This window comes from Giraffa tippelskirchi, chromosome 12, assembly GCF_054371585.1.
Source record: "Giraffa tippelskirchi isolate mGirTip1 chromosome 12, T2T-mGirTip1v1.2.pri, whole genome shotgun sequence".
NCBI lineage: Eukaryota > Metazoa > Chordata > Mammalia > Artiodactyla > Giraffidae > Giraffa > Giraffa tippelskirchi.
Window position 1 is genome coordinate 11,021,671 of NC_137286.1, and position 21,609 is coordinate 11,043,279.

Below are 21,609 nucleotides of genomic sequence, written 5' to 3' on the forward strand. Positions count from 1 at the left end.
CGTAGTGAGGCTGTTCAGAACTCCAGCCGGCTAAATAGTCCCTCCCTGGGTGACGTCTGACCCCAAGAACAAGGAGGAAGTGAGTCACCCTCATCCCAGGCTTGGTGCTGGGTAGACCTTCCCTTTGCATGCTAATGGGAGGGTGAGGGGCACGGCTTCTGCAGGAGCATTGCTTTCCCACTCAGATTCCCCTTCTTGGATATGTGAGGAATCCCTAGTTCTCCGTTTTATAAAACTCACCTGCAATTCTTGTGAACTTTATTTTCCTTGCTCTCCATGACTTGCTGGTTTATGGTACAAAATGTTTTCCCTTGGCTAACAAATGGCACAGAGTCTTAATCTCATATCTGTAATAACTGAGGAGGCAGTGCGAGTTGATGGTCAAGAGCACCATCTCTGACCAGTGCCTGGGGAGGAATCCGTAGTCGTGACTAAGGGAGTGAATTACCCTTGATATGCCTTAGTTTGCTGACACACTGGCATTCACAGAATTGGTAGTATTACTACCGTTACTCCTTTTTGTCCCTTGATGTGGGGAAGTGTTAGTTGCTCCATTGTGTCAAACTCTTTGTGACCCCAAGACTGTACCCCGCCAGGCTCCTCTGTCCATGAAAGTCCCCAGGTAAGAGTACTGGAGAAGGTACCCTATTTCAGGGGATCGGCCCGACACAGGAATTGAACCGGTATTTCCTGCATTACAGGCAGATTCTTTACCAGCTGAGATACCAGGGAAGCTCCCTAAGACTTATATATATATACACACACATATATATACATATTATTATTATATGACATATGTAAATATTATATATTATTATATGTATATATATTTTACTTATTTTACATTATCTGCTAAAAGGAAATGACCAAATTATTTCCCTTCAAGAAAGAATAGCGAATTAGTTGTTTTTACCCTTAATTTTTTTTTTTTTTTTTACTATTTTTGCTATGCAAAGCAGGACCCAATGCAGGTCCAGCTGCTTCCAAAGCGAGGTCTTAGAATGTCTCTTATTTGCTACCTCCTAATGCTTGTCTCTTCCCCTGCCCATCTCACGCCCACCCGGCCTTGAGACTTGAGGGTCACCCTGGTACAGACTAGGCTTATTGCCTCCCAGAGTCCTAGTGCACAGCAACAGGTGGGTGATTAAAAACTGATAAGAGTCAGTTCTTCTCATCAAGTGGCCAACATTTTGCAGTTTCAGCTTTAGCATCAGTCCTTCCAATGGATATTTCAGGACTGATTTCCTTTAGGATGGACTGGTTGGATATCCTTGTAGTCCAAGGGACTCTTAAGAATCTTCTCCAACACCACAGTTCAAAAGCATCAAATCTTCGGCGTTCAGCTTCCTTTATAGTCCAGCTCTCACATTCATACATGACTAGTGGAAAAACCTTAGTTTGACTAGACCGACCATTGTCAGCAAAGTAATGTCTCTGCTTTTTAATATGCTGTCTAGGTTGGTCATAGCTTTTCTTCCAAGGAGCAAGCGTCTTTGAATTTCATGGCAGCAGTCACCATCTGCAATGATTTTGGAGCCTAAGAAAATACAGTCTGTTACTGTTTCCATTGTTTCCCCACCTATTTGCCAAGAGGAGATGGGAACGGATGCCATGATCTTAGATTTTTGAATGTTGAGTCCTAAGCCAGCTTTTTCACTCTCCTCTTTCATTTTCATCAAGAGGCTCTTTAGTTCCTCCTCAATTTCTTTCAGAAGAGTGGTGTCATCTGCATATCTGAGGTTATTGGTATTTCTCCCAGAAATCTTGATTCCAGCTTGTGTTTCATCTAGGCTGGCATTTCACATGGGGTACTCAGCGTATAAGTTAAATTAGCAAGGTGACATCCAGGAGCTCTACAGATACATTGAAAGCACATGGAGAATATGGTCATCATGATAATTGAGGTGGTATGGTAAATGACCCTTAATGACATTATCTGTGTGTGTGCCTTCCTCCCCTATCCCCTACCACCACGAACTCTACACCTGTTACAGAGTCTAAGCTCTTATTGCTTGCCACATGACAGGGCAAGAAATTGAGAGAAAAATTGTTTGGGCAATGAATAGAGACTTTATTCAAAACGCCAGGAGACTGAGAAGATGGTAGGCCAGTATTCCCAAGAACTCTCTTCGCAGGGCTGGAATTCAGTCTTCTCTTACAATGAAAGAATGGTGTAGCTGGTTACTGGAATCTTCTTGATGCCTTTCTTCTTGCAGCTATCCAGGTAGGTCTGGTCACAAGGTTCCAATGTTCTTGTTTGGTTGCTGAGTTGTGTCCGACTCTTTGTGACTCCATGGACTGTAGCCTGGCAGGCTCCTCTGTCCATGGGATTTCCCAGGTATAAACATCCAGTTACACAAATGTTATTCTCTTTTCTGCAACTTTGTAAATTTATTTTTTAATTGAAGGATAATTGCTTTACAGAATTTTGTTGTTTTCTGTCAAGCCTCAATATGAATCAGCCATAGGTATACATCTATCCCCTCCCTTTTGAACCTCCCTTCCATCTCCCTCCCCATCCCACCCCTCTAGGTTGATACAGAGCCCCTGTTTGAGTTTCCTGAGCCATACAGCAAATTCCCATTGGATGTCTATTTTACGTATGATAATGTAAGTTTCCATGTTACTCTTTCCATACATCTTACCCTCTCTTCCCCTTCCCCATGTCCATAAGTCTATTCTCTATGTCTCTTTCTCCACTGCTGCCCTGTAAATAAATTCTTCAGTACTATTTTTCTAGATTCCATATATACGCATTAGAATATGTTATTTATCTTTCTCTTTCTGACTTACTTTACTCTGTGTAATAGGTCCTAGGTTCATCCAGCTCATTAGAACTGACTCAAACGCATTCCTTTCTGTGGCTGAGTAATGTTCCATTGCGTATATGTACCACCAGTTCTTTATCCATTCATCTGTTGATGGGCATCTAGGTTGCTTCCATGTCCTAGCTATTGTAAATAGTGCTGCAGTGAACAATGGGATACAGGTGTCTTTTTCAGTTTTGGTTTCCTCAGGGTATATGCCTAGGAGTGGGATTGCTGGGTCACATGGTGGTTTTATTCCTAGTTTTTTAAAGAATCTCCATACCATCTTCCATAGTGGCTGTATCAATTTACATTGCCACCAACACTGCAAGAGCGTTCCCTTTTCTCCACACCCTCTTCAGCCTTTACTGTTTGTAGACTTTTTGATGATGGCCATTCTGACTGGTGTGAGGTGATATCTCATTGTAGTTTTGATTTGTATTGCTCTAATAATGAGTGATGTTGAGCATCTTTTCATGTGTTTGTTAGCCATCGGTGTGTCTTCTTTGGAGAAATGTCTGTTTAGGCCTTCTCCCACTTTTTGATTGAGTTGTTTGTTTTTCTGGTATTGAGTTGTATGAGCTGCTTGTATATTTTGGAAATTAATCCTTTGTCAGTTGTTTGATTTCCTATTATTTTCTCCCATTCTGAGGGTTGTCTTTTCACCTTCCATCTAGTTTCCTTTGCTGTGCAAAAGCTTTTAGGTGTAATCAGCTTCCACTTGTTTACTTTTGTTTTTATTTCTGTAACCTTGGGAAACTTATGCTAACTGAAATAAATCAGTCAGAAAGAGAAAAATACATCATGATTCCATTTACACGGAAATTAGTGTAAATTGGTCAGATTGGTAGAGACAGAAAGGACTGTGGCTGCAAGGAGCTGGGGTCAGGAGGAAATGGGTACTTAATGTCTAATGCGTATAGAATTTCAGGTTGTGGGGTGGGGAAGGGAGTTCTGGGGATCGGGTGCACAAGAATGTGAATATAGTTAACACTGTTCAATGCACACTGACAAAAGGTCATGTCGGTACTTAACCCTATGTGTATACTGCCACGATTTATTTTTAAGGCATGTACCTTTGGTGCTCTGGCCCTGGGCTGGCCCTGTCTTAGAGGTGACACTGCTCTCAGAGGGTGTGTCTTTGGAGGACATTAGTGACCAGGCCCTGGCATCAAGGGAGGAGCACAAATGAAGAAATGAAACTTACCTTCCTTGGGTGCTGGGGAGCAACAGGGCAGGCTGGCAAGGAAAACAAAACCTTTGCATATTAGAATTCCCAAAGTAAAGACAGTTCTTAAGGAATAATATTTTAAGAGGTATTGTCTTTAAAAGGGAACTCAGGGGATTTCCCTGGTAGTCCAGTGGTTAAGAATCTGCCTTCCAGCGCAAGGAACACAGGTTTGATCCTGGTCAGGCAACTAAAATCCCACATGTCGAGGAGCAACTAAGTCCAAGGGCCACAACTACTGAGCTCTCGGGCTTCAACCAGAGAGTCTGTGTGCATCAAGGAAATAACCACATGACACAACAAAGACCTGAGTACCACAGCGAAGACCCAATGCTGCCAAATAAATGAATAAATATTGTTTAAAAAAGGAAATCAGCCTTGGGAATTCCTGGTGATCCAGTGATTAGGACTCTGTCCTTTCACTGTAGGGGGCATGGGCTCCATTCCTTGTCCGGGAACAAAGATTCAGCATGCTGAGATGTGGCCAAAAAAAGGCAGACTAGAAGCAGTGATTATTAAAAAGAGAATTATTTATTACCAGTGAATATTTGAAACGACATTCAGTCTTGCTAATAGTAAAAGTAATATTTTAAAAAGGTAACTTTTTTGTGTGTGTTTGTGTGAGTCTGTGTGTGTGTGTGTGTGTGTGTGTGTGTGAGTGTGTGTGTGTTCTATGTATCGGTCAGTTAGGGTTTGGCTGCGGATATCAGGGTCACTCCAGCTAACTGAAGCAGAATGGGTTTTTACACAAGGAATTCCTTGCCTATAAAATCTCTCCAGGATTGGAGGAGAAGGTTCAAGGTTGAGGCTCAGGAATCAACACCCCACCCTCTAGAAGAACATTGAAGGACTGGGCCACCAAGGATGCTGGGACTGCTGCCTTGATCAGGAACCAGAGATACTGGGAAGCCACTCTGGGACCAAACTGCCTAGTATGTCATGTCTGCAGATAAAACGATGCATCTCAGTCAGGTGAGAGCTGGATCCCAACTCTACTGCTGCTGCAGAAGACCTAGTCCTCACTACTGTGCTTGGCAGCAAAGCAGCAGTCCCGTCTCCCTGCCTGACACAAGATCCAGTATCTTAGCAGAACTGGTATTGCCAGAGAATCTGGGTAATATGGTCATTACTCTCTGTCCTGTGGGGGTTCACAGCAGGGGATAAGCAGAACTGAGTGAGGACAACCTCCACAGCTGCTCCAGAAAGTAAATAAAAACACCCAGTGTTTGCACGGCATAAGAAAAGGCGAATGCTCACGCCTTGCTGGGTGGGATGTGCTCTAATATATAGGTCACAGCTGGCAATACAGAAATATGTAATAACAGCTTTCACTCCACTTGATTCAGAAATTCTATTTCTGGGAATTCATTGTAAGAAAAGAATCAGATATCTGCACAAAAATATCTGTATGTGATTGATTATCATGGTGTTATGCAGGACAGCAAATATTTAAAACAACAGGAAATCAAGGACACATAATTTTATGCCCCTATATAACAGACATCTATGTGGCCACTGATGATAGAGTCAAAGACCAGTTTACCATTCAGTGAAAGAATCCTGTGAGAGTTGGACAATAAAGAAAGCTGAGCGCCAAAGAATTGATGCTTTTGCCCTGTGATGTTGGAGACGAGTCTTGAGAGTCCCTTGGACTGCAAGGAGATCCAACCAGTCCATCCTAAAGGAAATCAGTCCTGAATATTCATTGGAAGGACTGATGATGAAGCTGAAACTCCAATACTTTGGCCACTTGATGTGAAGCACTGACTCATTTGAAAAGACCCCGATGCTGGGAAAGATTGAAGGCAGGAGCAGAAGGAAATGACAGAGGATGAGATGGTTGGGTGGCATCACTGACTTGATGGACATGAGTTTGGGTAAACTCCAGGAGCTGGTGATGGACAAGGAGACCTGGCGTGCTGCAGTCCATGGGGTCGCAAAGTGTTGGACACGACTGAGCGACTGAACTGAACTGAACTAAAAGAAGCCAGAGCTCAGGGATCCTCATCCTCATCCTCTCCTGGACCGGTTCTGTCCAGGAGAATTCCTGAGAACAATTCTGCGGTGTGCTGGCGTTGCTATCATTACTATTTGCAAAAGTATGATATTCTAAGAGTAACTGATTAAACTGCAGGCTCTTTCCTAATTGTTTTTCTTCTACCACCTTCCCTTGTTTCTGAATGACATTTTGGTGCTATTGGCATTTTAGATTGTAATTCTCTATTATATTTTTTAGAGTTTTCTCTCCCAAATTGCTTAAATCTCAAGCCCTAAAACCTAGATCTGTCCTTGGTTATAGATTTATATTTGTCAATATGGGGAATTGTTTCTTAGGTATTGTTAAGAAGGAATTTGACCATGCGGTAGTAAGGCAAGACAACGTTTGGTGTTTTAACATGTACACATGCTTTTCTTTTGTTTGTTTTTCTGGTAAGAGTCACATAAAGTCAAACATGCAATTTTAAATACATTTAACTGCATGTACATATTGTTTGTATTACTTATTCATTTGTGGCTGTGCTGATTTCATTGCTGCGCAGGCTTTCTCTAGCTGTGCTGTTCAGGCTTCTCACTGTGCTGGTTTCTCTTATCTCAGACCATGGGTTCTAGGGCATGGGCTCAGCAGGTGAAGCTCATGGGCTCAGTCACCCCAGGCATGTGGGATTTTATTTCCTTGACTAGGAATTGACCACTTCCCTGACCAGTGTCTCCTGCATTGGAAGGTGGATTCTTAAACACTGGACCACCGGGGAGCCCCTGTACCTATGTTTTTAATGTATGGTACTTGGAGCAACTTTGGAAGACTGGGCAAAACTCTAGGTAACTTACGATGTTGCAGACATAAGTTACTTTTACCATCTGAATGAAAAAAACAGAGTTTTTCACTGCTATGGCCACTCAGACCACTTCAGACGTCAGATGTGTGGATATCTTGACAAGAAACTCCAGTTGTCTATGGATAGCAGCGAGGTGCCCTGCAATTTAACTTGATTCTGACATTAACTAGAGTTTACCCCATGGGTTAAGGGCTCAAACCCACCAGATTGCCCCCACTTAGTGGCTCAGATGATAAAGAATCTGCCTGCAATGTGGGAGACCCAATGTGGGAGACCCTGGGTCGGGAAGATCCGCTGAAGAAAGGAATGGCAACCTACTCCAGTATTCTTGCCTGGAGAATTGCATGGACAGAGAAGCCTTGCCAGCTACAGTCCATGGGGCCACAAATAGCTGGACAAGACGGATCAAATAACACTTTCACTTTCGGTCACAACAGAGTGGAAACAGACCTTGCTTCCTGTCATGGATATCGGTGCCCATTCTTACAGAGTTCTTGCCCCGTATCCTTTCACCAGTGGCTCTACAGGTGCCCTGCACCCTGTCTGATAAATAAGAACCCAGTAGGGACACTCATGAAAGGTCACAGCATCTTGGTTTTATTTCTTATGATTCTTTGAAGAATTTTGGGAGGCAGAGGGCTTGTCATTTGGGGGACTGACATCCTGAGGCCCTGGAGGGTCATCTCCGGCATGGGAACCACTCTCTTCTTCAGTACTGGATCCTGGTGGAGAAGGGGCCTTCTTTTTTGAACCCCATAGCCAGGCCCCAACTGCTGACCCAGCAGAGCCCAGGAGGATGTTGGATGATGCAGAAAGTCCAGCTGCCCCTGGGGGAGAGGAGGCATTTAGAGCATAAGGGGACAGGGAGGCCCAGCAGCCCCCAGCAAGGCTATGGGGGTCAGAAATCCCAGGACCATCTGGAGGCCCAAGAAACAGACATTCCACCTTTGTTGCCTGCTCTACTTCCTGAAATCCCAGGATGTCTGCTAGGAGAGGGGCGGCTGCCCATGGCTGCCCAAAGAGGAGACATGAACTCTGATGGCCAGTCCATCAGTGACAGGACAGACCCTCTGAGAAATGACAGGCTGCCCCTCCGTCCACTGCACTCAGCTGGGCCCAAGGAGGGGAGGAGAACTACACAGGTTATATAGGGTTGATGAGGAATGCGGGCCTCCTGGGATGCATAACCCTCATCCCATCACCCATAACCCCAACCAGACGTGGGGACAGTGAGGGGGACATAAGGGTCCAGGGACACTGATGACCATGAAGCTGGAAGAAGCAGAGGGACCCTCCTTGGTTTGGCCTATAACCTGAATCCTGTCCTGGTTTGTCATCCTCCTCCCACTCCTCCCACCTGGACACTTACCCACAGACTGGAGAGTGGCCACCAGGCTGCCAGCAGCAACTCCGCCCCCATTGGCCACAGCGGCCGCTGACATCATCTTGGCCGCGATGGAGGAGGCGGCGATTCCAGCCCCGGTGAAGCCCATGGCGCCCAGCACCACAGGAACAGACCCCACAGCTAGGGCTGCAGGGAGAGAGGAGCTTTGGGGTCGGGGGCATGGGACTGACTCCCTAGATCTCCCTGACACCTTCCTGGGGGTTGAGGTGAGGGGTCCTCTTCGCTCTCCTCAGACCACAGGGCCAGAGGCAAGGGAAGGCTGTAGGTGTGGACACAACTGGGTGGACGCCCACCCCCACACCCCGTCCTCCTCCAAGAACCTGGAACCTAGGCCTGTTCATGACTCTGCTTGCCTGTGACCCTAGAAGCTTCAGCAGTCCTCCCTGGGTTTTAGTTTGCCCTTTAGGAAATAAAGTTGAAACAAGCAGGGGTCTTCAGATGTCCCCTTTTGGTGGGAAACTGGTGTCTTTCATGCAAGCACAGGCCCACAGTATGAGGACAGAGCTGCTCTTCTGAAAAGGTGCTGGGTGGAAGCTTCTGACCTCTGGCCAGAGGCCGCTGGTAAGCATCCCTCTAGGGTCCCTACATCTCAGATGGTGCATTCACAGAAGCTTCAGTGACCAGGAACCTTCTATGTCTACACTGTCCACATGGTGGACACATGTGGCCACTGAGCACTTGAGACTGGCTGGTGTGACAGAAATGTTTGATTTTCTTTCATTCCTCACCAGTGGATGACCCTAACTGGGCTCACTGGATGAGCTCCAACGCTTACAGAGCAGTTCTGAGGAATCCACACATCTCAGCTCACACATTTCCTACAAGCCTTTGCAAGAAACCATGCCCCAGCTTTCTGGGGAGAAATCATGGATTCACACAACTCTAGCAACTTGCCTGGATCCCACAGTTTGCACTCGGGAGAAGCTGAGATTGGACATGGGTGCTGCGAATGGCTTTGCTTTGGTTCCTTCTTGGCAACGTTCTTGTTACCTCAAGAATTCCACCTCTGACCCCTTCCACCCCACCGCTACCCACCCAGGTCTTGGGGGTCAAGGCAATCTTGGACTCGGTCAAGGCCAGACTCTCCCAGGAGCCCAGGGACAGGGGCAGATGGGGCCTTGAGTTGCTTTACAAAGAGACTCACCTCCGAAGAACGTGGCTGTGCCGATCTTGCCTGGAGAAAGAAAGAACCCTTGTGAGAGCCCAGCGCTGGCCTTTCCCTGGGTCTCTGCTGCTATCCCAGTGGGAAGAGTTCCTGGAGTTGGGATCACAGGAGAGAGCAGCCCTGTGTGGCTCTCTCTGCTTTTACAGAGAAGTCTGATAGTCTGGGAATCAGAGAAGGATGGACAAGAGTCCAGAGCTCTGTGATGCTCCAGAGGGATAGAGAGGAACCTGCCTTGAAACGGTTTCATATTGCTCCTTAACTTCAATACCTTCAGTATCATTTTCTCAAAAAAAGAAAGAAAAAGAAATCATAAAAGCATGCTGATTTTATTTGCAATCGAATAAATTTGACTGTTCTGGTGTGTTCATCTTTCAGACACCCTATGCCCTTCCGAGGATATAGCTTGAGTGGATGCACCCTGTCCTCCAGGGCTCAGCCTACTTGTGTCTTTCTGCACAAAGCATCCCTGATTCCCCCATCAGGAAATGTGTGTGCTGCCTTGTGGCTGGAGCCCCTGGCCACCCTGGATTCCAGCATGCCTGTACCATACTGAATTGCTCTTGGGTCTGGCAGGGACACCTGACAGCAGCAGGGACTGGGATATTTGGGCAGTAGGGACCAGGTGTTCTGGAGATTTCAGGAGCCATGGGAGTGAGCTCAACCAGCTCCCCAGGAAGAGGAGCCTTGATACCAGGCCAGGAGGAAAAGGTGCAAAATCAGCTTCTGGCCCCCAGTCATTTCTGGAAGGTTGTAGCTCCTGGCTCACCAACACCTCTCTCTCCATCAGGAGCCCTGACTTGTCTTGAGGGCTTCCATTTCTGCACAGATGAAATTTCTCACAACCTGGTCTTTCAGTTCTCACCTCCCTACTTCCAGGGATCTTAGACTCTATGTCAGACACACCCAAGGTCATACCCTATACCTGTGCTGCCCAGTATGGGAACCACTAGCCATGTGTGCTTGGAGAAGGCAATGGCAACCCACTCCAGTACTCTTGCCTGGAAAATCTCATGGACAGAGGAGCCTGGTAGGCTACAATCCATGGGGTTGAGAAGAGTCTGACATGACTGAGCAACTTCACTTTCACTTTTCACTTTCATGCACTGGAGAAGGAAATGGCAACCCATTCCAGTATTCTTGCCTGGATAATCCCAGGGACAGAGGAGCCTGGTGGGCTACCAACTATGGGGTTGCACAGAATCGGACATGACTGAAGCAACTTAGCAGCAGCAGCAGCAGCCATGTGTGCTATTTAAATCGTGAAAGTGAAAGTCACTCAGTCCTGTCTGACTCCTTGCGATCCCATGGACTATACAGTCCATGGAATTCTCCAGGCCAAAATACAGGAGTGGGTAGCCTTTCCCTTCTCCAGGGCATCTTCCCAAACCAGGGATCGAACCCAGGTCTCCCCCATTGCAGGCAGATTCCTAACCACCTGAGCCTCAGTGAATTACAATGAAATAAACGTTACAACTCAGTTTCTGGGTCACATGACCCAGTGCTCATTAGTCACACATGGCTAGTGGCTACTATCTTGGATCACACAAAGAACATGGTCAGCACTGCAGAAAGCTCTATTGGACAGTGGGGCCCTAGACCTTGTCACTAACAAACACTGCCTCCTCCCTGCGATCAACTTCAGCACTCCTCTTGATACTCTCACCTCCTTCTTTCACAGATTCTGACTCCAATATAGCCTTCAACAGTTCCTCAACCTCAATGAGATTTTCAATCTCTGTCCAGACACACCTCAGAGATGCTAGGAGTTCAGTTCTAGGTTACTGCAATAAAGCAATTATCAGATGATTTTTTGGTTTCCCATTGCATATAAAAGTTATGTTTATAATATACTGGAGTCTACTAAGTGTGCAATGACCTTATGTATAATGTATGTACATATCTCAAGTTAAAAATACTTCATTGCTAAAAATATGAACCAACTCTGCCAACTCTTGGTTGCTACAAGCCTTCAACTTGTTAAAAAACAAAACCAAACAAAAAAACAGAGTATCTGCAAAGTCCAATAAAATGAGATTTGCCGACATTGAGGCTGCATAACCAATGACCACAAGCTGTGTTTATTCTCTCATGTCCGCACAGTTCTGGAGGTTAGAGGTGTAGGCAGAGCCAGGCTCTCTCTGAAGGCTCTAGGGGAGGATCTTTCCTTGCCTTTTTGAACATCATTGTCTAGTGCTTGCTGACAACTCCTGGCTTGTGGCTGCCTCGCTCCAATCTCTCTGACTCCACCACTGCCACCCTAGGGGGCATTACCTCTGCTTGTCCAGGATCAGAGATGGGGGCAACACAGAATGAGACACATCTGTTGGCTGCTGGGTACAGAGAAGAGTGAAGGTGTTGAGGTCCCTCCTTGACCCCTTTGCTCACGGGTGAATGTTCACCTCCTTAGTGAGGATGAGGAGGCTCTCATCGGTCTAGCTTCTGTTTCTACCCTGGGGAATGAATAGAAGCCATGCCGAACCCTCAGCACTCAATCTTTTGCCCGCCAAATCCAGGAACATCTTCCAGGACTCTGCCACACGTTCCCAATGTTCCCGAGCCACCTCCACCTGAAGACTCAATGTGAGTCTACTGTGCTCCTGCTGCCACAGAATTTTCCACAAAGCAGTATGATCCTCTATCATTTCTCCTTTTTGACCGTTTTAATGTCAAGTGTAAATCCTCCTTCACTGCAGTCTCCCAGCATGCCAAGTACTGGCTTGGGAACAAGGAGACCCTGAAGGAGAATTTCAGAAAAAGAAGTATGAATGAAGCGTATCTTTGTGCATGCAAAGTCACGTTATGAAGGAGAATTTCAGAAAAAGAAGTATGAATGAAGCGTATCTTTGTGCATGCAAAGTCACATTATGATCTGAATGTTTGTGTTCCTGTATTTTCACATGTTGAATCCTAATACCCCCATGTGATGGTGTTAGGAGGTGAGCTTCTGGGAGGTGATTCGGTCTTGAGGGCAGAGCCCTCTTGACTGAGATGAATCTCCTTATGAAAGAGACCCCTCCACCCCATCCCCCTGCCGGTTCCTTTGTTGCTTCTACCATAGAAGCTCACAGGGATGGCTGTTTAGGAAGTAGGGAATATAGCTTCCACTCAAGCTATATCCTGGAAAGGGCAGAGGGTGTCTGAAAGAACACAGAGGCTACCAGTGTCTTGATCTGTGACTTCCTAGGCTATACACACGTGAGAAATAAATTTCTGTTCTTTTTAAGACACCTAGGTTATGGCATTTTGTTATAGCAGCCATAATGATCTACAACAACACACGTTCCACACAGTGGAAAGGCAACCTACAGAATGGGAGAAAAACTTGGTAAATCATGCATCTAGTAAGGGACTAATATTGAAGGTATGGTAGAAAGAATTCCTATGAGAGAAAACTCAAAGAACTAGGTTTAAGATTGGGCAAAAAATTCAAAGAGGCAATTCCCTAAAGAGATACAAACGGCTAACAAGCATATGAAAAGATGATTGAATTCAGTAACCATTAGGGAAATGTAAATCAAGATCACGAGATACCACTTCACATCCATCAGGATAGTTACTATTTAAAAAAACAACAACAAACATAAAATAACAAGTCTTGGTTAAAATGTGGAGGAGGTGGCACTCTTGTGCACTGTTGGTAGGAATATAAAATGGCGCAAGAGCTATGGAAAACACTATGGCAGTTTCTGAAAACATTAAAACAAAAAATCATATGACCCAGCAGCAATCCAATTTCTGGATATTGATTTAAAGAAACTGAAAAAAGATCTTGAAGAGATATTTGCACTGCATGTTCATAGCAGCATTTTTCACAGTTGTTAAGAAGTGGAAGCAATCTAAGTGTCCATCGATGGATAAATGGGTCATCACCACCTGGTAGAGACACACAAGAGAATACCTTCCTGCATTAAAGAGGAAGCTATGACATACGAGTGAACCTAGGGAACCTTATGCTAAGTAAAATAAACCAGTCAGAATAATAAAAAATACTGTATGATTCGGCTGACATGGAAATTAGATTACCTTACGCAAATTTTAGAAACAGAAAGCATTGTGGTTGCCAGGAGCTGGGAGCAGGAGACAGATAGTTAATGTTTAACCTGTACAGGGTTTTGGTTTCAGGAAATGGAAAGAACTCTAGAGATCAAGTTACAACAATGCAAATGTACTTAACACTATTTAACCTATGCTGACAAACTGTCGTCTTGGCAAATTAAATTCTATAGTGCATTATCACATGATTTAAGAAAAAACAAACATGCGCCTTTGGTGCCTCGGCCCTAGGCTGGCCCCACATTAGAGGTGACGCGGCTCTTGGAGGGTGTGTTCTGGAAGGACATTAGTGATCAGGCCCTAGGGCATCAAGGGAGGAGAACAAACGGAGAAATGAAACTTATCTGCCTTGGGTGCTGTGGGGTAACAGGGCAGACATGGGCAGTAGACTCTCATTGGCAAAGAGCCATGCCTGAGACCGTGCCTGCCGGCTGTCAGGCATCTAACCTGAGCAGCACCTCTACCCCACCTAATTGGAGATGACAAGACATTGAAAGACCCGTAAGAGTGACCTCATCCTACCCCTATGCTTAAAAACAAACCTATGAAGGCCCAAAAAGGGCAAGTGACTGGTTCTGGGTCACTCAGCAAGTCAGAGACAGAGCTAAACCCTGAAGTGTGGTCCCTCTGATTCTAGAGCATCATTTATTTCATCTCCTGTGTACACTGTGGCTTTTTTCTGACAGTGTGTCGGAGAGATTCCATCAGGAAGACTGTCCTTACATTGACAACTTAGCAGGTTGAGCTGAGCAGTGGGTGTGGGGTGAGGATCCATGGACTGGTGTTCAGAGATCCGTTACCTGCATAATGGTAGAAATTGCTGCCTTCCGACTTGGGTGGGTCTCTGGGGCCAGAGCCAGAGTCATCTGGTCCCTGATGTGTCTCCTGTGGTGGCTTCTCAGGAGAAGAGCCATCAGAGGCCTCGTTGGTTGACTGGGAAGGTTCTTCTTCCTCTGGAAGGAAGAAATAACGGGGGAACACATAGCAGGGCGGGAAGCTGTGGGACCAGACCCCACACAGCACCCTCCCCTCTTTCCTGAAGCTCCCAGGATCTCTGATGTAGGGAGAGGACCTCAGAGGAAGCTGAGCTGAGAAGTGTAAAGGATGCTTGGAGGTGAACCAAGGAGAAGACAGAGAGAGGGAGACCCAGCACCAGTGGAGAGCTGGGGGTTCCTGACTGCACAGAGCAGGAGGCTGAGGACCAGCGAGGGGAAGAGACTGGTGGGGGCCCAGAGCAACTGGTGGCAGCACCAGGCCAGAACCCAGACCCCCTCTGCCCACGTCCAGGAACCCCAAGCTCTGGGCCAACCCACCTTCTGGAGCTTTCCCAAGGGCACTCACCTTCCGACAGCAATTCTGGCAGGACGGGGCCCAAGGCATCGCCTTCCCCGCTCTCTATGGCTTTAGCTGACATCCTGGCGGCAGTGTGGGAACACTGGTTGTGGAGCCAAGGACACCACTGTCTTTCTGAGAAACAGAGTGTGAAATTAAAACTGCTCTGCCTGATTTAGGGCTTCCCTGATAGCTCCATTGGTAAAGAATCTGCCTGCAATGCAAGAGACCCTGGTTTGATTCCTAGGTTCGGAAGATCTGCTGGAGAAGGGATAGGCTACCCACTCCAGTATTCTTGGGCTTCCCTTGTGGCTCAGTGGGTAAAAAATCCACCTACAATGTGGGAGACCTGGGTTCAATTCCTGGGTTAGGAAGATCCCCTGGAGAAGGGAAAGGCTACCCATTCCAGTATTCTGACCTGGAGAGTTTCATGGACTGTACAGTTCATGGGGTCGCAAAGACTCAGACGTGACTGAACAACTTTCACTTTCACTGCCTGATTTAGGCTGCATTAAGGTTTCAGGGGGTATCTCTCTGCTGTTTCAGCCCTGCTCTCTGTCGCACTGCAGCTTATGGACCACTTCCAGCCCACCCTCTAGTCTGCTCAGACCACAGTTTGGAAGTTAATAATGGCTTTGCTTGGCTCCCTGATCTCCAGAATTCTGCCTACCTCTAATGCTCCATCTCTGTCCCCTGCTCACTGCCCACCTGGTCTAAGTCTCAGGGCTTCATAGTAACCTGGGTCAAGACAAGACCAGAGGTTCCCAAAGTCTCATGGTAAAGGTGGGCTCAAGCCCCCTCCCCATACTCACCTCCGGTCACAGGGACAGCAGTCCTGATGGAAGCGGAGAGGGAGGCTGAGAGTGGAGTCCCTTTGCTCCCTCCCCTCCCCACCTCCCAGCCGCCCCCCCCCCCCCCCCCCCCCCGGTAACCCTGCTTAGTAATTGTTGGGGATCGAAGAGTAGTGTGTGAAGCCCTGAGCGTAGTGAGGCTGTTCAGAACTCCAGCCGGCTAAATAGTCCCTCCCTGGGTGACGTCTGACCCCAAGAACAAGGAGGAAGTGAGTCACCCTCATCCCAGGCTTGGTGCTGGGTAGACCTTCCCTTTGCATGCTAATGGGAGGGTGAGGGGCACGGCTTCTGCAGGAGCATTGCTTTCCCACTCAGATTCCCCTTCTTGGATATGTGAGGAATCCCTAGTCCTCCTTTTTATAAAACTCACCTGCAATGCTTCTGAAGTTTATTTTCCCTGCCCTCCACGATTGACAAATTTACAGTACAAAACATTTTCCCTTGGCTGACAAATGGCACAGAGCCCTAATCTCATATCTGTGATAACTGAGGAGGCAGTGCAGGTTGATGGTCAAGAGCACCATCTCTGACCAGTGCCTGGGGAGGAGGAATCCGTAGTCGTGACTAAGGGAGTGAATTACCCTTGATATGCCTTAGTTTGCTGACACCCTGGCATTCACAGAATAGGTGGTATTAGTACATTTACTTCTTTTGTCCCTTGAAGTGTTAGTCGCGCTGTCATGTCCAACTCTTCGTGACCCCAAGACTGTAGCCTGCCAGGCTCCTCAGTCCTTGGGGATTCTGCAGGCAAGATTACTAGAGTGGCAGTTCTATTCCCAGTTTTTTAAGGAATCTCCACACTGTTCTCCATAGTGGCTGTACTAGTTTGCATTCCCACCAACAGTGTAAGAGGGTTCCCTTTTCTCCACACCCTCTCCAGCATTTATTGCTTGTAGACTTTTGGATAGCAGCCATTCTGACTGGTGTGAAATGATACCTCATTGTGGTTTTGATTTGCATTTCTCTAATAATGAGTGATGTTGAGCATCTTTTCATGTGTTTGTTAGCCATCTGTATGTCTTCTTTGGAGAAATGTCTGTTTAGTTCTTTGGCCCATTTTTTGATTGGGTCATTTATTTTTCGGGAATTCAGCTGCAGAAGTTGCTTGTATATTTTGGAGATTAATTGTTTGTCTGTTGCTTCATTTGCTATTATTTTCTCCCATTCTGAAGGCTGTCTTTTCACCTTGTTTATAGTTTCCTTTGTTGTGCAAAAGCTTTTAATTTTAATTAGGTCCCATTTGTTTATTTTTGCTTTTATTTCCAATATTCTGGGAGGTGGGTCATGGAGGATCAATCCCACTGCTGGGCATATACACCGAGGAAACCAGAATTGAAAGAGACGCGTGTACCCCAATGTTCATCGCAGCACTGTTTACAATAGCCAGGACATGGAAGCAACCTAGATGTCCATCAGCAGATGAATGGATAAGGAAGCTGTGGTACATATACACAATGGAATATTACTCAGCCATTAAAAAAAATACATTTGAACCGGTTCTACTGAGATGGATGAAACTGGAGCCCATTATACAGAGTGAAGTAAGCCAGAAAGAAAAACAACAATACAGTATACTAATGCATATATATGGAATCTGAAAGATGGTAACGATAACCCTATATGCGGGACAGAATGAGAGACACAGATGCATGGAACAATTTTATGGACTCTGAGGGAGAAGGTGAGGGTGGGACGTTCTGGGAGAATGGCATTGAGACATGTGTATTGTCATATGTGAAACAGAGCACCATTCCATGTTCGATGCATGTGACAAGGGCTCGGGGCCGGGGCAGTGGGATGATCCAGAGGGATGGGAGGGGGAGGGAGGTGGGTGGGGGGTTCGGGAAGGGGAACACATGTAAACCCATGGCTGATTCTTGTCAATGTATGGCAAAAACTATTACAATATTGTAAAGTAATTAGCCCCCAAGTAAAATAAATAAATTTATAAAAAAAAAAAAAAAAAAAAAAAAAGATTACTAGAGTGGGTTGTCGTGCCCTCCTCCAGCGGATCTTTCCGACCCAGGGATTGAACCCAGGTCTCCTGCAGTGCAGGCAGATTCTTTACTACCTGAGGCACCAGGGAAACCCTTCTGTCCCTTATCCCTGGTGGAACAAGTCTTAGGAAAAGCATAGATTTGTCTGTCTTCTCCTGGGTCTAGAGCTCAATAAATATGTTTTGAATGGTAGAACAAAGAAGAAGAGGAAAGTGAGAATGTCAGCATGAAGCTGGGTCAGGGAACAAGGGGCAGAAAATGGGGGAAGGGGCAGAATCAGTGTTGCAAGAGGCCTCTGCTTGGGACAGGCTTGAGTGTCCTGGGAATGGAGGCCTTGTCCCTCCTGCAAGATGAGGACAGGAGGGACCAGAGCCAGGGCCCTGTCCTTCCCCCACCCCCACCTCTGCTTAAGCTTTGGGACGACCAACCCAAACACTTCAGCAAAAGCTGCCCCAGTTTCGGTGAGCCACTGCGGGATGCTGTCCGTGGGGCCAAGAGCAGAGAGGCTGCAGAGCCCCTCCTTGGTGTCACTTCGTATTGACTTTCCTGGTAGAATTCAGGACATGAGGCACATCCCCACCTGGAGAAGCAGGCCGATTGGTTTCTCTGAAATTCCTGTCACTAGAAGATAGCTAGAAAGACAACCTATGAAACAGAAAAGACTGGTATCATCCGACCACAGGTGACATAAACAACACCATCCATCCCTGTCTCTTTGACCTAATGGCTGTGGTGGTCGCCCTGGGTCACAGTCTGGGACCCGGTCCCATCTGGGATGCCAGAGGAGTTGAGAACTGACTGGGTTCTGGATGCCTGGCTCCTTCATGATGAAACCTGGACAGGGCTTGGGGACCAGGCCCTGAGGGCACCACCAGCTGAGATCTGCCTCCTCACCAGGTCTGGGCACTGTGGGAGGACCCCGATTAGGTGCTTGTCTTGGTTACAATAATCAACTACACCCCTCCCTCATTTTTCCTAGAAAGGGGCTTTACTGAAAGCTTCCAGATTTCTGGATTTTTAAGGCATGAGCCACCTGTCTCCTTCCTGGCCCTGCAAGAAACAGTCCTCTGCTCCAAACTGATGTTTTGATATTGTTTGGCCTCACTGTTTGCTGGGCACACGGACATACATTCGGTTACACGACCACTTCCTTGGGTTCTGTAATTTGCCAAAAGGCTCACAGAACTCAGGAAAGCACTTTCCTTACTATTACTGATCTACTACAAAGAGTATTAAAGGATGCAAGTCAACAGCCAGATGGAAAGATACCTACGATGAGATTGGAGCACAGGAGCTGCGGTCCCTGTGGAGTCTGGGGTGCATCACCCTTCCAAAGTGCAGATGTGTTATTGTTTCCCAATTGGCAAGTTCTCAGAACTCCATATTTTAGGGACGTTTATGGAGGCTCCATCGTGTAGGTGTGATAGAATATTAACTTCATCTTTATCCCTCTCCTAGCCCTGCAGGATTGGAGGATGGGGCCGGTAACGGCTTGGTCTTTCTGGTGACCAGCCCCCATCCAGGAGCCCAGCTAGAATCATCCCATTAGAACAAAGGATGTTTCTGTCATGCAGGAAACTCCAAGGAATATAGGAACTCTGTGTAAGATGTACCTATCACTAGGAAAGTACAAAGGTTTTAGGAATTCTGTGTTAGGAATTAGGGTCAAAGACCAATGTATATATATATATATTTTTTTTTTTTTAATTTTTATTTCACATCATCACAATATTCCATTATTATTTCACATCACCTTCTGCTAAAAGAAAATGCCAAAATTATTTCCCTTTAAGAAAGAATAGCAAATTGTTTTACTACCAGTAACGCTGAAGAAGCTGAAGTTGAATGGTTCTATGAAGACCTACAAGACCTTTTAGAACTAACACCCAAAAAAGATGTCCTTTTCATTATAGGGGACTGGAATGCAAAAGTAGGAAGTCAAGACACACTTGGAGTAACAGGCAAATTTGGCCTTGGAGTACAGAATGAAGCAGGGCAAAGGCTAATAGAGTTTTGCCAAGAGAAAGCACTGGTCATAGCAAACACCCTCTTCCAACAACACAAGAGAAGACTCTACACATGGACATCACCAGATGGCCAACACCGAAATCAGATTGATTATATTCTTTGCAGCCAAAGATGGAGAAGCTCTATACAGTCAGCAAAAACAAGACCTGGAGCTGACTATGGCTCAGATCATGAACTCCTTATTTCAGATTCAAACATAAATTGAAGGAAGTGGGGAAAACCACTAAACCATTCAAGTATGACCTAAATCAAATCCCTTACGATTATACAGTAGAAGTGAGAAATAGATTTAAGGGACTAGATCTGATAGACAGAGTGTCTGATGAACTATGGATGGAGGTTCATGACATTGTACAGGAGACAGGGATCAAAACCACCGCCAAGAAAAAGAAATGCAAAAAAAGCAAAATGGCTGTCTGAGGAGGCCTTACAAACAGCTGTGAAAAGAAGGGATGCAAAAAGCAAAGGAGAAAATGAAAGATATACTCATCTGAATGCAGAGTTCCAAAGAATAGCAAGGAGAGATAAGAAAGCCTTCCTCAGTGACCAATGCAGAGCAATAGAGGAAAACAATAGAATGGGAAAGACTAGAGATCTCTTCAAGAAAGTTAGAGATACCAAGGGAGTATTTCATGCAAAGATAGGCTCAATAAAAGACAGAAATGGTATGGACCTAACAGAAGCAGAAGATATTAAGAAGAGGTGGCAAGAATACACAGAAGAACTGTATAAAAAAGATCTTCACAACCCAGATAATCACGACGGTGTGACCACCTGACCTGCCTCTGACAGACATCCTGGAATGTGAAGTCAAATGGGCCTTAGGAAACATCACTATGAACAAAGCTAGTGGAGGTGATGGAATTCCAGTTGAGCTATTTCAAATCCTAAAGAGGATGCTGTGAAAGTGCTGCACTCAATATGTCAGCAAGTTTGGAAAATTCAGCAGTGGCCACAGGACTGGAAAAGGTCAGTTTTCATTCCAATCCCAAAGAAAGGCAATGTCAAAGAATGCTTGAACTACCGTACAATTGCACTCATCTCACACGCTAGTAAAGTAATGCTCAAAATTCTCCAAGCCAGGCTTCAGCAATACGTGAACCGTGAACTTCCAGATGTTCAAGTTGGTTTTAGAAAAGGCAGAGGAACCAGAGATCAAATTGCCAACATCCACTGGATCATCGAAAAAGCAAGAGAGTTCAAGAAAAAATCTATTTCTGCTTTATTGGCTATGCCAAAGCCTTTGATTGTGTGGATCACAATAACCTGTGGAAAATTCTGAAAGAGATGGGAATACCAGACCATCTGACCTGCCTCTTGAGAAACCTGTATGCAGGTCAGGAAGCAATAGACTGGTTCCAAATAGGAAAAGGAGTACATCAAGGCTGTATATTGTCACCCTGCTTATTTAACTTATATGCAGAGTACATCATGAGAAAAACTGGGCTGGAAGAAGCACAAGCTAGAATCAAGATTACCAGAAGAAATGTCAATAACCTCACATATGCAGATGACACCACCCTTATGGCAGAAAGCAAAGAAGAACTAAAGAGCCTCTTGATGAAAGTGAAAGAGGAGAGTGAAAAAGTTGGCTTAAAGCTCAACATTCAGAAAACTAAGATCATGGCATCTGGTCTCATCACTTCATGGCAAATAGATGGGGAAACAGTGGAAACAGTGGCTGACTTTATTTTGGGGGGCTCCAAAATCACCGCAAATGGTGATTGCAGCCATGAAATTAAAATATGCTTACTCCTTGGAAGGAAAGTTATGACTAACCTAGATAGCATATTTAAAAGCAGAGACATTACTTTGCCAACAAAGGTCCGTTGAACTATAAAGAAAGCTGAGCGCCGAAGAATTGATGCTTTTGAACTGTAGTGTTGGAGAAGACTCTTGAGAGTCC

The 21,609-nt window shown here is 45.8% G+C and overlaps 1 protein-coding gene across 18 annotated transcripts in view; it reads right to left on the bottom strand.

Annotated features, from left to right (window-relative positions):
* Positions 1-7,448: 7,448 nt before the first annotated feature.
* LOC145530608 (uncharacterized) overlaps positions 7,449-21,609 on the bottom strand; it is a 30,883-nt gene continuing 16,722 nt past the window's right edge. For 6 of the 18 annotated variants that reach the window (XM_081552175.1, XM_081552176.1, XM_081552174.1 and 3 more), the window contains 5 exons: positions 14,837-14,962; positions 14,296-14,448; positions 9,422-9,451; positions 8,242-8,403; positions 7,449-7,699 (listed from right to left, as the gene is read on the bottom strand). In XM_081552175.1, coding sequence (XP_081408301.1) covers positions 7,470-7,699; positions 8,242-8,403; positions 9,422-9,451; positions 14,296-14,448; positions 14,837-14,962 — 701 coding nt within the window. In that variant the 3' untranslated portion in view covers positions 7,449-7,469. Of the gene's footprint in view, positions 7,700-8,241; positions 8,404-9,421; positions 9,452-14,295; positions 14,449-14,836; positions 14,963-15,639; positions 15,815-18,255; positions 18,321-21,609 lie in introns of those variants that run through there. The other 12 variants (XM_081552183.1, XM_081552184.1, XM_081552185.1 and 9 more) reach the window with 8 other exon arrangements.